This window comes from Pavona decussata, unplaced genomic scaffold (assembly GCF_977016875.1).
Source record: "Pavona decussata unplaced genomic scaffold, jaPavDecu1.1 SCAFFOLD_281, whole genome shotgun sequence".
Classification (NCBI taxonomy): domain Eukaryota; kingdom Metazoa; phylum Cnidaria; class Anthozoa; order Scleractinia; family Agariciidae; genus Pavona; species Pavona decussata.
Window position 1 is genome coordinate 183,605 of NW_028145682.1, and position 16,133 is coordinate 199,737.

General features: G+C 37.7%; 1 protein-coding gene and 1 pseudogene across 1 annotated transcript; one reads left to right on the top strand and one right to left on the bottom strand.

Moving 5' to 3' along the window:
* The window catches only part of LOC146455214 (uncharacterized), a 54,159-nt pseudogene that overhangs the window by 10,693 nt on the left and 27,333 nt on the right, over nucleotides 1-16,133 (top strand).
* On the bottom strand, nucleotides 6,900-9,531 carry LOC146455215 (uncharacterized). The gene is made up of 2 exons (XM_085094483.1): nucleotides 9,446-9,531; nucleotides 6,900-7,514 (listed from the first exon to the last, which is right to left on the bottom strand). Exons 1-2 carry the CDS (start codon nucleotides 9,510-9,512, stop codon nucleotides 7,234-7,236), a joined length of 348 nt encoding a protein of 115 aa, XP_084950609.1. The 5' UTR covers nucleotides 9,513-9,531; the 3' UTR covers nucleotides 6,900-7,233.

Genomic DNA, 16,133 nt, shown 5'->3' on the forward strand with positions numbered 1-16,133 from the left:
GGTTGTGATCTTATCCTTCTTCTGAAGCCTAATAAGGAAAACAGCAAACGAAATTAAAATCACTTTACAATCCAACAATAGAGGAATGCAGTACAACTATATTGGTTTAACACACACTGAAATAAACAACTTAACAAGTAGAAAATGAACATATCCCTGTCATCTGAGGCTATCACATCAGCGTTGTGATTCCACTGCAAGGGCCCATGATGTCCGTTTCCAAAAAAAAAAAAAAAATACCAATTTCAAGCAATTGACTTTACTGCAAGTGTTTGATACTTGTTGTGAAAACTCAATATAAATGGTTATATTATCCATCTTTGGTGATAATGAACCTGTTAGTGTTAGTTCCGAAATGAAACGCCTTCCCTACAATCTCTCTACCTACATTTTCTCCTTGTATGTGTAAACTTTTGTCTCACTGATTTTTATAACAAACCAATCAAAGAAACAAAGATAATTCATTCAAGATTTCTACTCAAGATAGCTCATTCGGCCACATCGCTCGATGACATAATCCAATTGTGAAAATTGATGTTTAATTTAAAAATCTTACATACAGGTTAACATTTGAGTCTGCAAATTTTATTTTCAGACGTCATTTTTCAAGATCCTTTTCAGGTCTTTAAAAGTAATTCATAGTAAGCTTACACAGTTTGATCTCTTCGGATTTGTTTAGCTCAAAACATCTAAGAAACAGAAGCCCATCTCTCCAATTTAGGAGACCTAGTTTCGCTTTCTGAGACACATGCATCAATGTCTCGCGTTACGAAAATTTCAGATGGATCAATGCCAATGAAACACTGTTCAATTCGAGATCCCAAGGCCATTGAGGCCTCTCGAAAAGATTTTCACCGACATAAGCTTAACGCTGTATATCCCTTCACGTATACAACGATTGCAACCAGCAAATGGCAACGAACAGTTATCCACAGGAAATTGAGAAAAAAGTTCTTAAATTCTTCCTACTAACAACCATCTCTTTTGTTGGTTTTTGTCATTCTCTGACGGTGATTGCGGAAGCCCATATAATGTTATTTAGTAAAGGTTTTGAAACTTATAAACTGAACACCCACCAAGATTTTCCACGCATCGTTCATATCTAGAGGGTTTATGACATCTGCCTTTGTTTCTCTCTTACTCTTTCTTCTTGATCACCTTTTCAGCCTTCTGACACATCTTCGGCTCTTTCTTCTTGGCGGCTGCAGTTCAAAACGTCGATCAGAACGCACATCACAATCAACAACAAAGTCAACGGGATAAAGAGACGCTTTGAATCCATTATATAGTGTTACTTTGATAAACGTTCGAAGCGGTTTAGTTGTGGGAGCTCAGATTGAGAAGTTGTTCTTGACGTGTGAATGTAATTGCTGTTCTATCCTTGACTTGCCCTCCAAGATGTTCCACTGACCTCACAGCTTCTGATGTAAAAGATAATTGGTTCAGTTTGTTGTCACCCAATATAAAACAGATGATTGCCTCAGTTTGCTAATTTACCTGGAGAGGAGCAGGTCAACGGCTAACACATGAACAATATTGAATATGCCAAAGATGAATGTCTTTTTTTATTCTTTTGCAGTAATACGCTCCACGCATCATTAAGGGCTAGTGTTTGGGGTCAAGCGCCAATGGGCCAATCATACCCCCGAAGAAGAATTGAAAACCGTCATGAGACTATGCGATATGTGCAGTATATAAATATATTACCATTATTTTACTGATTTGCGGATAGCGTTTAGGTTAAGGCCTAATAATATGCCGATATTTAAAATGGTGTTGTTTTAATGCTTTTTCAAGCCATTCCAGTTTTCATGACTTTTTGGAAAACGACCTTCCTCAACCATCATTGGTTGTTTGCGGCCGATCAGCTGCAGTAAGATTGTGACAAATGGTCAACATAGAATCGAAATGGTTCAAGAGTCCAAAATTACCCTACGGGGACAATCTAATTGCTCAACTTTTGCTATAATGGGGTTGTTTTAATGCCGTTTTTAAGCCATTCCAGTTTTCATGACTTTTTGGAAAACGACCTTCCCCAACCATCATTGGTTGTTTGCGGCCGATCCGCTGCAGTAAGATTGTGACAAATGGTCAACATAGAATCGAAATGGTTCAAGAGTCCACAAATTACCCTACGGGGACAATCTAATTGCTCAACTTTTGCTATAATCTTTTTTTTATGTTTTTATTTTTGTTTTGTTTTTTCTTTTTAACCAAGAAGCTTAAGTTACTTCGTAGGAAAAATGGCTAAACTCCAACAACTACCCTTGGAGAAATAACCAAGGGAAAAGCTCTATCAATGCAAATATCAATGAGTAACTCTGAAAGCATTTGTGTCTTTCATCTTTTTTCGATGAATCACCATTATTTACATTGGCCGTTGCTAACGTTTCGCGCACATGAAAAGTGTATCACCAATCCTTTTGATAGTTTGAAATGTGAAACGTCTCCTCCCCTAACACAAACGATCTCTTCCTCAAAAATATAAGCTTCATGAAAAAAAGTAAAAAGAAAAAGTTAAAATTGTGTCACCTGAGGTGATGGACAACAGGACAACATAGAATCGAAATGGCTCCCGAGTCGACTAAATAGCCTAACAGGACGAGCTAATTTCTTAACCATTACAAGAAAACGGTTAAGACACTGTACATTCTTCAAAAATAAAAGCTTTACGAAAGGGCTAGCTACATTGTATCGGGGTGAATAGAGGGATCAAGTTTAATTGATGCACGGAATTTATTCACAAAATTATCGCTGTCGATCGCCCCTGTCCGCAATTAGAGGACGACTCCTCTGTCGGCTTTACAAAAAAAGCAGGATAGCATCGTAGTTTGTGCAAAATGCTATCTCCTGATGGGATAAACTAAGGGTTATGCTGATAATCGAGGTACTGTAGACATACTGAATGCAAAGTTTGTTCACTAATAAAACTCATTTTATTAGAACATTGCATCTGGTTTGACTTCTCCAATAATACTAGGAATACATGGAATCTTATCTTGGCATCTTAATTCATTGATCTGGCGTAACCCTTTACAAAACAAAAATGAAATTAAACTCTTTACTAACTACAGCATTATAAAAAAATCATTTCTTGATATTTCACATGAGAAATTTCATCAATCAGAGTCAAAGCTTTAACGTCTAGATGTTGGCATCTTATCCTTCTTCTGAAGCCTTAAACAAAGTTAACAGAAAGGGAAATTAAAATCAACAATCCATCAAGAAATCATGCCGGAAAACTATGTTAAACACAAAATGAAAAAAAAAAAAAAACAAACTTAACAAGTAGAACACGCACATATCCCTGTCATTTACGGTTATCACATCAGCGTTGTGATTCCATTGCAAGGGCCTATGATGCCCGTTTCCAAAAAAAAGCCGTTTTAAAGCAGTCTACTTCACTGCATCTGTTTGATACTTGTTGTGCTAACTGAATATAAATGCTTATAATATATCCATCTTTGGTGCCAATTAATCCACTAGTGTTAGTTCCGGGATGAAACGCCTTCTCTACAATCTATCTGCCTACATACCTCCCTGTATTGGATTGGGAACTTTTTGTCTCACTCATTTTTATAACAACAAATTCGAAGAAACAAACAAAGATAATTAATTCAGGATTTCTACTCAGAATACCTCATTGGGCCACATCACTCAATGACACAAACCGATTGTGAAAAATGATGTTTAATTAAAAATATTAAATTCATGGTAATACTTGCGTCGGAGCGAATTCTATTTTCAGACGTCATTTTTTTAAAATCCTTTTTAGGACTTTAAAAGGGATTCATAGTAGGCTAAAACAGTTTTGTTTAGTTCATAACATTTACGAACAGAAGCCCATCCCTCCAATTTAGCCGACCTAGTTTCGCTTTCTGAACAACATGCATCAATTTCCCGTGTTACGAAAATTTCAGAGTGATTTACACCAATGAAACACTGTTCAATTCAAGATTTTAAGGCCATTCATGCCTTTGGAAAAGATTTTCAGTGACATGAGCTGAACGCTTCCGTTTCCCGAAAACGTGCCGTATATCCTTTCATCGTTACATGATTACAAGTAGCAAATGACAACGAACAGTTATCTATATGTATAAAGGAAATTGAGTGAAAAGTTTAATTTAAAATTCTTCCTACTAATGATCTTCTCTTTTGTTGGTTTTTGCACGATCTCTGACGGTTATTGTGGAAGCCTGTATAATGTGATTTAGAAAACGTTTTGAAACTTATAAACTGAACACCTACCAAGAATTTCAACGCATCGTTCATATCTAAAGGCTTTATGACATCTGCCTTTGTTTATCTCCTACTCCTTCTTCTGGAACACATTTTCAGCCTTCTGACAAATCTTCGTCTCTTTCTTCTTTTCGGCCGCAGTTCAAATGCCTCATCCTGGTCCACCAGAACGCATATTACAAGCGATAACAATGTCAACAGGATAAACAGATGCTTTGAATCCATTTTTGAGTGTTACTTTGATAAACGTTCAAAGCAGTTTAGTTGCAGGAGCTCGGATTATGAAGTTGTTCTCGGGGTGTGAATGTAATTGTTGCTCTTGCCTTGCCATAAGCCTCAAAGATGTTACACCGACCTCACCGCATCTGATATGCTGCATTCTTTTCTAACAATATTAAGGGATAACTGGTTCAGTTTGCTTTCTCCCAATATTATCATATTCACTGAATAACAACACTATTACGTAGAAAAGTAATAGTAATAATACCAACAAATGAGCGTCAGAAAGTAGATGTGAAAATCTAGCTTAGTCTGCTTTGCACCTGACATTTTATGGGTCCATCAACAGGAAACAATATCTAGTTTATGAACTCTCTTAAGAAGGTGGCTGCTGATACAATACAATATCAAAACTATCAGGGGCACCCAACGAGAACGTTTAAGCAAAACTCTTAAAATGTTGCCTTCTGTGTCCCCACACAGTTTTTTTCTTTTAAAGATACATTTATGTAAGCTAATACAGTTTGATATGTTCGAGTTTTCTAGCTAAAAACTTAAGTTGCAGAAAGTTTCAGGGAACGCAATCGTATTCCCGGAATTTACTAGCTGTTGTTGTCTTTACGAAAATGCTAGCTGACTTTTATTTCCGCACATTTCATCTTCGGAAATGAAAGGAATTAGTTTTCCAGTATTACGAAAGTTTCTGATGTTGTTAAAGCCTTTCGCAATGGATATCCACTGAAATTAATCGTTGGGTGCCCCTGAACTATGACCACCTAATATTCAACTCTAATTTCAGCTTTCAATCTCAAGATTGAAAAGAACAGTATTCCATCCACAGTACTAGCAACAACGACAGTACAATATGTGGAATTAACGGGATAGTGGTCTAGTCGTAAAAGACAATCAGGGTTCTTTTGTGTGCTTTAAGTTTCACCAAAAGCGTCATAATAGTTCCAAATGAAGGTAAGCCAAGTACATGTAATATGATGTTAACGAGGGTGGAAATAAATTTCACAAAATTAACAACAATCAGTGTTATGGCATTGCAAAAGCTTGACCTTTACAGTATGCCAGCATGAAGATGTGTTTAAAATCCTCATAGGTGCGCATGTGCTCGGTTGGAAGAGTGATTTCCATGCCACAAGCTCCAACGTACGGAAAGCATATCCTGTGATTGGGAATGCGGATCTTGCACTCATGATAAAACTTGACTGTTATCTTTACTTTTTGGCCATTCATTTCCCTGTGTCTTTGCCCAGTCAGCCAGCCCATTACTCCTGATGCAGACAAGTCGGGTGAGTGAAATTGTTCGGCTGCAGAGGACCCTTCATCGCCTTGAACCGGGATTTCTTCATAATTCTACGCTATTGGGGCAGAGTAGTCTGTAACATTATCATCTTCTAAGCTGAGCAGAAAATCTTGGAAGTGATCGACAACTTTCTCTTCCACAAGTCTTCTTGGCGAACCTTCTGGACAGTACTGTGGTTGAAGCAGTCCTGCTAGGTAGTTTGCATCAACATCCTCAATATGACCCTTCACAAATAATGGTTTGCAGGCAGCTGGACTGTGTGAGAGGATACTTGCAAGTCCATAAAGACCCATTCCTTTCTTAAACTCTTTTAGAAAGAGGACTCTTTTTTTTCCAAATGCTTACCAATATTGAACCAAGGATGTCATCGACATGTTCTTCATTTATGATATCTGTGTAACCGTGTTCTTAGATACAGTCGTGGTGTTGGTTAACATCTTCCTTAATGGTTCCAAACATCTGCTTTTCTTCAGACGTCAGATGCTTGTCAGAAGAAAGATCCCTTGTATCCATATCCAAGTTCACTAGTGTATGAAATGCAACATTGTCAAGAAAGTTGGGGGGTGGGCCATCTTGGGCCAAGCTCGCTGCAACTATTTCTCCTGCTGTTTTGAAGGTTTCATTTCGGACATAGAGAGTGGAATCAACTGGGGTTCCTCGAGGAAACAAGCTGTTGCCTATCTGTGGGATAATGCCTGCAAAGAACTCTCGTGCCAAGCCACCAGAATCAATTCCTTCCTCTCCAAGGTATTTTACCCTAACCTCATTCTCCAGGGGACTTCCTTTTACTCTCACGTTGTCACAAGGAGATCACTCGTTCGAATGGAATTCCCCGCCTCACCACAAGAAGGAACTGCTCAGTAGTAACTACACGCTTCTCAAGTGCTTGAATGACAGATGAGTGATCATTATGACTTACTGATTTGTCTAATGGTTCTTCTTCAGGAGGTACCAAAACACTATCAAGGGAAGCTTGAAGTGCTTGGAATGGGCAATTTGGAAGTCATCATTTATTTGAGGCTCTTCCATTTGATGCCCCACTGTGCTATCATGGCTCAGGAATGCTGTCAAGTTGACATCACCTTTATTCCCATTCGTATTGTCTGATGGATGGTTATCATCGTCTTAAACTTGGTAAACTGTATCGGGAAGGTCAATGGCCTCATCCCACAACTTATCTCTAGGCTGTTTTCCATCAACAGGAACTCCACCTTCCGACATTCTGAAATCAGTTAGAGTACAGAGGAACAATGTGATGCGCTTATAATCTTTGCCAAGCTCTTCACGGTAGCGCTCTAGGGTGAAAAATTCCTTATTTGAACCAGGCAAGAACATGGCTTCCTTATAATCTTCTAAAAGAAGAATATAATCTTCATTGTTATCATAGCAATTACTGAAGTAGGCCTTCCACTTCTCAATCGCTTTCTGTAGTAGAACAGCTGGTGGATCATCTTTGTTCACTTTCAATGCCATCCGTTTTCCATGTTTCCATTTAAGACTCTCATCACTGCCACTCCACTCCACCAGGCCAATGAATATGACAACTTCCCTTTCGCCACTTGCTCCCTTTTTGTCGTCTCTTTTCCCCTTTGCACCCTTTTTTTCCTTGACACTCTCTCCCTCCACTCCACACCCTTACGTTTCTGAAAATCAGCAAAAGACATCACTGGGGTAACTTTCGAGTCTTGCCTACCACTTGACCCTGCACTGACAGACTGGGTTTGATTATGAGGTTCCTCAACACCTGAGTAGAAATAAATACATTCTGTTACATAAAGGCTAAAAAGAGGCCAGCCCTGAACTGCCGTATTATATATTTAGTTTTTTAAAAAAGCGTCATGACTTTTCGTGCCCCAAAACGTAGGTCTCGTGTAGTCGTGTTTTTCAGCTCTTCTCTGTAAAGAGCTAAACTGGAACCTGTTTTGTTACTTATTGGAGTGAGAAGAACTTTGTCTTGTCTCCACAGTTAGATATTTATGCTCTGTTTATGCGTGTATTGCATTTCGTCTTCCTATCTATCTTCATGGTTGGAATGTTCTACCAAACATTTTACAACGTAAGCACCCTTTCGAAACTTTTCAGTCTCTGTATCAATTTTAAGTCATACTTTGTCTTTGCATTTACTTCGAATATTGTTATGTGCACAACTTTTGTGAAAACCAGATACCCTGGTAAGTTTGAAAGAAAAAAAGATTGTTTGCTATCTGTCTATTTACAATCGTGGACAAAGCTGTTAAGAAAATTACCCTCCCACCGTTTTTAGAGGTAAAAAAGCAAGCAGCAATATTTGAAACCTCCCCTCCCTCGACTCATTGTCGTTTTCTGGTTCATGAACAGTTTCCTGGCAATTACCACTTTCCAAATAAACATTACAAAGGGGGAGGGGGGAAGGAGAAGTAACTTTGGTAGAATTTAGAAGGAAAAAAAGTAAAGACCAATTAAATGACAAGAACAAATTCATTCATAGTATAAAATATATCTATTTGCAGGAAAATGTTCACAAATAAATGTAAATAACAACGTATTTTAACTAATCATTGATGATCACATGAGTGAAAGACCCTTGCAGTGAAACTAGCAACTTATTCAGAGTTATAAAAACATTACAACATTACAAACTCCAGGCTTGGATTTTTCCAGGCTATCTATTTTTTCATATTAATTTACTGGCTTCCACCCTTGAAGGGTCTTTTATTCATAAATGTTTCTAGTCACAACCTATTAACATTTCTTGTACTGCAGTATGAAAGTTGTTGTGGGATGGCCTGGCTGTAAATGAGGTAGGTGTTACTTGTAGTAAATTCACCAAGTGCTTTCTCAGGGTTACCTGTTTTGCACTTGTTAATGCCAGACTGGCATCCCTATTCATAACACTGCAAGAAAGGAGTAAATCCAACAGGATTTTAACAGCTTTGAAGTCAATCTTGTGTCTCAAAATGAAGAATTTGAGTGTTGAGATCATGGTTGCACTGCATTTTCCCTAATACAACCAGGACTATTGAATATTAAAATTAGTTTGCTTTCTTCACGTTGCTGACCACTTTTGTACTCATGTACCACAGTCAGCCATAGACAGGGATGGATATCTTATCTTGCACCTTTCTTTCAACAAGCATTACAAGTAGAGTGGATGAACTTTTCTTTTCTGGGGTTGACAAGTACACCCAAAGCAGCTCAGTCGATTAAAAACATCTAATGGAACAAAGCTAAGAGTGGAAGGCTGTTAGCCACCACCACTGCAACACACTGAACACAGTAATGGCCTCTTGCTCCCAATTAGTTTTAACGACCAAGCAAAAGTCATGTTGAAGATAATGATCTACTAATTCCTGCTGGCTGTGAAGTACTTTGCTTAAGAAAAAATGCTTACATTACCTGTGCTGCACAGCGGGATCCAAATTTTGAGACACCTACAATTCCCTTCAAACTTGCTCATATACTGGTTTTAAGCCTGCCTTTTAGTATGACGTTCGAATGAAGTGTTGTAATACCATGTTAACTGTTCAATTATAACTCTCATCTGTTTGTGGGAGTAATCAGGGCCATCTTTACCTGGCCAGCAGACCTCAGGATTACAGACTGCCCGTGCACGTGGATTGAGTCAGTCTCCGAATAACACCACTTTAAACTGAATTGTATTCATATAAATACAGGCACAAACCGTTCAAATCTTACCTTCTCCACACTGTAAGCAAAACTTTGCGGTTGAAGACTGCGCTGCGCCGCAGTTGGCGCAAAACATCGTCAGCGTGATGTCAGAGTCGCCGATGAAAGAACACCGCGTTGTCCGTCATGTTGTTATGACTCCCATAGCGCCTTGCGAACTACCGTCACGTGAGTACAAATGATTCTGCCGTGGCGAAAATGATTTTGCCGTGGTGAAATTGTTTTTGCCGTGCGGAAAATAATTTTGCCGTGGTAAAATTGTTTTTGCCGTGACGAAAATAGTTTTGCCGTGACGAAAATGATTTTGCCGTGACGAAATTGTTTTTGCCGTGGCGAAAATGATTTGGCCGTGGCGAAAATGATTTTGCCGTGACGAAAAATGATTCTGCCGTGGCGAAATTGTTTTTGCCGTGATGAAAATGATGTTGTCGAGGCGAAGTTGTTTTTGCCGTGACGAAAATGATGTTGCCGTGATGAAATTGTTTTTGCCGTTGCACTTGTGGGCCACCGTAGGTTGAAGAATTTGTAACGTCATTACGTACATACAATAAACAGAGTTGCATGTATACAAATGCTATTAAAGGGAACCTCCACTCTCACAACAAATTGACGGGTAACCGTTGGAAATAGTGTCTAAATTCTAAATTTTTGTCTGAAACATAGAAATGACATTCAAGTGTGTTAAAATTAGATATGATTATCGACAACTTTCGCTTTTAAATTTCCTGGGGGCAGCCATTTTGAATTTTATGACGTGTAATGGTTGCCGCTATTGTTATTCAGCAGAAGTTCTTTTGTGTAAAACAATTGAACAACCTTATTACGTCATGAAATCCAAGATGGCGGCGCGCGGGAAATTTAAAAGCGAAAATAGCCGATAAGCAAATTATGTTTTTTCCGACACTGAAATATTATTTTCATGTTTTTCCGATGAGATTTCAAAGAAAATTGTATTTTCAATAATGTAACGTTAACATGTTTCGAAAGTGGAGGTTTCCTTTAAAAAGGAATTGTGGAGCTCCGCTTTTAGGCTTGGCTAAATATATATATTACATGAAAGCTAATGGCCATATGTAAAAGGAAGAACGATTTTTGATGCCGTTAGATCAATAAATTACGTGATGGGGTTCACAAAACTCCATAATTTTCCACGTTTTCTACTCGGATATCTCAAGCTGCATTATAAACAATAGTTTTGCGTCTGATATTTTGATGTCAAAAGAGGAGTTTGACAGGGAGATCCTTTGTCAACGTACCTGTTCATTATTGCTCTTGAAGTCGCCAATACATCTATCCGCGGAAACAATGACATCAAAGGAATCAAAGTGGGAAAACATGAGATAGAACCTAGTATCTTTGCTGACGATCTGCTGGACTACTTTGTTAGCAACACAATGTCCTTTTTTTCGCTGAAGGGCCTCTTAAATAGATTTGGTGAAGTTTCTGGCTTAAAATTGAATGAGGAGAAAACGGAGGCGTATTGGCTAGGCAGCTTTCACGATTCGCCAGAGGATATCGCAGTTGATAAGGTTAACAAGCCAATGAAAATTTTAGGCATTTATTTTACGTACAACTGGCAGAGGTCTCAGGAACTAAACCATGAAAATATAATTAAGTCTATATCAAAAGTCTATCAATGCATGGCGATGGAGAAACTTAACATTGATCGGTAGAATTCAAATTATCAAGACCTTCGCAATCCCTAAAATTTACGTTCCGAGCCTCACTAATATCAGTAACTAAAGAAATTGTCAAGCAGGTAAACTCTGTTCTTTATAACTTTTGTGATTTAAATAGACGCTAAAAAGTCACGACGTTTCGACCTCTCCGAGGCTATTTTCAAGTGCGAGTAAAAAATAAAAACCCTAGCATAAATATATTACAAACAGTTAAAAATCGGTAAGAATGTCTTGAACCGTAAAATGTGACAAAGCATGTCAATGATAGGTATTGATAAAGTTTTAAAAAAGACATAAAACAATGAAACAATTAAGCAGTGATGAGGCTTTTTAAGAACTGATCTAAACAAATAATTTAGCACCGATGGAATTTAATAATTTAGCACAGGCTAAACTGTTTTTATTTTTTACTCGCACTTGAAAATGGCCTCGGAGAAGTCGAAAGGTCGTGACTTTTTAGCGTGTATTTATCACAAAATCTATTTCTAAGAAGTTCTTTATAACTTCATTTGGAGTTCTGGCAAAGATAAAAAAAATGCAATTAACCCTCATAAGCAACTATAAGAATGGTGGATTGCGAATGCCACATATGGAAATTCTCATTAAGACTCAAAGAGTTATGTGCATGAAGAAATATCTGGACAGCCATAATAGCACATGGAAAATATATTTTTCGATTGCTATCTTGCTGATTTCGGTGGCCCCCTTTTAATTAAATGCAACTACGATGTACGTTTCCTACCAAAGACACTTCCTAAATTTTATAAGGAATGCTTAAGAGAGTGGGAACAAGGTTCTCAAGAAAGGTTTCCTCACTGTGCGTGACATATTGTCCGATGAAGGCAAACTTAAATCATGGAGCACATGACAAAGCAAAAACTTAACAGGTGCGGGGTATATTGTCCTTATTAGTGTCTTTGATGCTATCCCATCAGAGTGGAAGACCCTTTTAAAGGACATGACAAATAACCCGCCAAGAAATAATGAATGCCGCGATAACACTTTTCCCACCTCCTCCAAAGAGTTATATTGGGATCTCATTAGGAAAATTGAGAAACCCCCGGTTTCTAAATCTAAATGTGAACAATTATTTCCCACACACGATTTACCTTTGGAAGGATATTTATCTTTTCCGTAGAAGTGCCAAGCTAGACTCTAAATTGAAAGAATTTCCGTATAAAGTCTTAAGCAGAATTCTTTATGCAAACAAAGCCCTCCGCAGAATGGGCATTGTCAATTCACCTGCGTGTACCTTTTGTCAAATATCAGACGAATCCCTGGAGCATCTATTCATACACTGTCCAACATCAAGCGTTTTTTTTGGCTTTCTGTAGCTTAATGGTTGAAGAGTTTCTTTACCACAATTGATGTTTTAACAAGTACTAATATAATGTTTGGATTCTTTTAAGTAACGGCATATCTTTTCTTAAAAGAAAAGATATGCCGTTACTGAACCATATTATATTATTTATCAAGTCATTTATCAAAGCCGACATCTTAATATAAAACCTTCCCTTTCACTTCGTAAGACGAAACTAAAAAAATGCCTATCAATTAGAGTTTTTCATAGCTAAGCAAAATAACGCCAAAGATATTCATAATGCGAAATGGAAAGCAATGCTCCCTTTCAGTTCAAACCTCTAATTCGGCAGTAAAAACTGTGTTATATGTACTGTCAGTATTACGTAAGTAACCCGTATTGTAAGTTACGTAAATAATTGTATTCTTTGCTAGCAAGGTAAATATCGGAATTGTAAGTAGAGTATTTGTACTGTTATAAGCGTATGTAACCTGTATTACTATTATTAAAAGTAGAGTGATGATCAATAAAAATAATCTCACTTCATCGATCCGGTTTCACCCTTGCAAATTAAACCTGAGCTTACACTCTTTACTAACTACGGGATTATAAAAAAGGTTCCATGATATTTCACATGAGAAATTTCACACATCAGAGACAAAGCTTTAACGTCTGGAAGTAGGCATCTTCTTATTCTTCTTAAGCTAAATAAGAAAAATAGCAAACGAAATTAAAATCAACAATCCAATTAGAGAAGCGTACAGGAAAACTTTGTTTAACACACACTGGGATAAACAAACTTAACAAGTAGAAAATGATCATATCTCTGTAATCTGCCGCGGTGATATAAATCACATTGATCAGCGTTGTGATTCCATTGCAAAGGTCTATGATATCCGTTTCCAAAAAGAAAATTGATTTCAAGCAGTTTACTTCTTTGCATGTGTTTGATACTAGTGGTGTTAACAGAATATAAATGATAATAGTATCCATCTTTGGTGTTAATGAATCTACTAGTGTTACTTCCGAAATGAAACGAGTTATCTACAATTTAACTGCATACATTTTCTCCCCGTATTTGTAAACTTTTTGTGTCACTGATAATTTTATGATCAAGCAACCAAACAAAAACAAACATGAATAATTTATTCAAGATTTCTACTCAGAATTGATAGCTCAATTTGGCCACATCACTCGATGACACAATTCAATTGTTAAAGATGCTGTTTCATTAAAAAAAAAATCCTACATACAGGTTAATATTTACGTGGGAACGAATGTTATTTTCAGACGTCATTTTCAAGATCCCTTTAAGGCCTTTAAAGGGGATTCATACTAAGCTAACACAGTTTGATCTGTTCCAATTTGCTTAGCTCAAAACATTTTAGAAAAAGAAGCCAAATTTCGCCGATTTAGCCGGCCTAGTTTCGCTTTCTGAACCACATGTATCACTTTAACGTGATCCGAATATTTCAGATGGATACACACCAAATAAACAGTGTTCAAATCGAGATTGTAAGGCCATTCGTTTCCTGAAATTAACAAGTATCAAATGATAACGAACAGTTTTCCACATGTATAAACGGAATTGTCAAAAAAGTTCTGAAATCCTTCTTACTAAAGATCCTATCTTTCGTTGGTTTCCGAACGTTCTCTGACGGTTTTTGTGGAGGCCCGTATAATGTGATTTGAAAAAGGTTTTGGAACTTTTAAACTGAACACTTACCAAGATTGTCCACGTATCGTTCATATCTCAAAGCCTTATGACATCCGCTTTTGTTTCTCTCTTACTCCCTCTTCTGGAACACCTTTTCAGCCTTCTGACACATTTTCGTCTCTTCCTTCTTGGCGGCCACAGTACAAAAGCCTCCTCCTGGTCCATAAGAACGCACATCACCAGTAAAAACATAATAAACAGGATAAAGAGACGCTCGAATCCATTCTTGAGTATTACTTTGACAAAGGTTCAAAGCGGTTTAGTTGGGGAAGCTCGGATTCTGAAGTTGATTTCGAAGTGTGAATGTATTTGTTGGCCTAGTGTAGTCTAGTCCTCCAAGTTGTTCTACCCACCTCACCGTTTCTGATATGCTGCATTCTTTTCACCCAAACATAATTGGCTCAGTTTGCTAATTTTCTTGGATAGGAGGAGGTCAAAGGCTAACACTTCCACCATATGGAGTATGCTACAAGTGAAGGTTCATTTTCATTCTTTCAAAGACGTACGCTCCACGCATAATTAGGTGTTTGCAGTCAAGCGCCAATGGGGCAATCTCAGCCCCAAACAAGAATTGTAAACCGTCATGAGAGTATGGGATGTCTGCAGTCATCACAAGCAAGAGATAATCAGAAGTAAAAAATAATGTGCTCTAGTTGGTTGCTAAGGAGAGACGTCATACTCCTGCTCTGAATCCATTATCTTACTCTGTTTGCGGTTTGGGACTGCAAGACATGATTGTTCACAACTGTACTAATTAATCGCTTTTCCTTATAATCTCCCGTTGAAAGGACCTGGTCATTTTGGGGGTGGGATTTGCTTTTTTGAATTTTTAGGAGTTTAGATTTCATGTAATTCTAGTCAAAATCATTTTCCCGCTCCGCCTTCTAGAACATAGAAGCTTTCACTGAGGCTTTCGACGTTCGTCTACTTCTCTAGCTAGCGACCGGGTGAGACAGTGGTATTTATTGAATACTTTAGTATGTTGCGGCCAGCCGAGCAAATTCATGACCAGGTGTCCGTTGGTAGGGAGTTTTCGCCGCTGTGAAGATCACCGATATTCAAAATAGCGGGTCTTGGATCAGAGAGCTTTCAGAGGAGATGTCGTTCCCATTGCCTCGTTCATTCGAGAAGTTGAAGACCCTTCGTGACGAAGCACAAAAGGCCGACTGCTCACCACCCTCAACAACTGCAAATATAATATCTACTGCAAAATAAGAGGAATTTCAAGACGACTTGTGAACTTTGACCCGCAATGTTAGCGAAAAGTACTAGAAAAGTTGATGGAAAAAGTGGGCCAAAGTTTTGAGGTTATGTTTGTGGACAGTACATTTTTTTTAAGTCAATCAGTGTACCTGACTGGACCTTATTATACTTGTAACTACAGTCCAGGATTCCAGATCAAGGTTGGCAAACTCTGACGAATTTGGGCAGGTGATTACCTTTATCTTTTTATCGTGCCAGAATAGGTATAATATTCTTGCTTTATAAAACATTTACTTTTTTGGTTAAAGAGAAACTTAGAGGGAGCTGGTATAGGATTGAGTATTGGCACTCATTAAGTTAATTAATGGTCTGTTGATATTGAGAATCAGTGGCTGGTCCATTGAGTCTTTTCTTTCCCATCCCTTAGGGATGATATAAAAGAAAATAATTTCATGATCGGCATATGGCACAGGGTTTCGATCAAGGGTAATTATTTATGGTGTTTTTTTTGTTTTTGATTTTGTTTTTGTTTTTGTTTTTGTTTTTGTTTTGTTTTGTTTTGTTTTGTTTGTTTGTTTGTTTTTTGTTTTGTTTTTTCACATAACCGACTAATAAAAGGAGCCGGGATAAAGTAAAATCTGTAATTAATTAAAAAAAAAAATGTTTGCTTGTTAATTGTATGGTTTGCCTATATGAACTTATCGTGGAAATTAGTAATATTGATGAGCTAGTTGCAGTTACCACACAGTGAAGATAATTTCTGTTATACGTCCAAGTGGTAGCTGTGTAGCAGCTGTT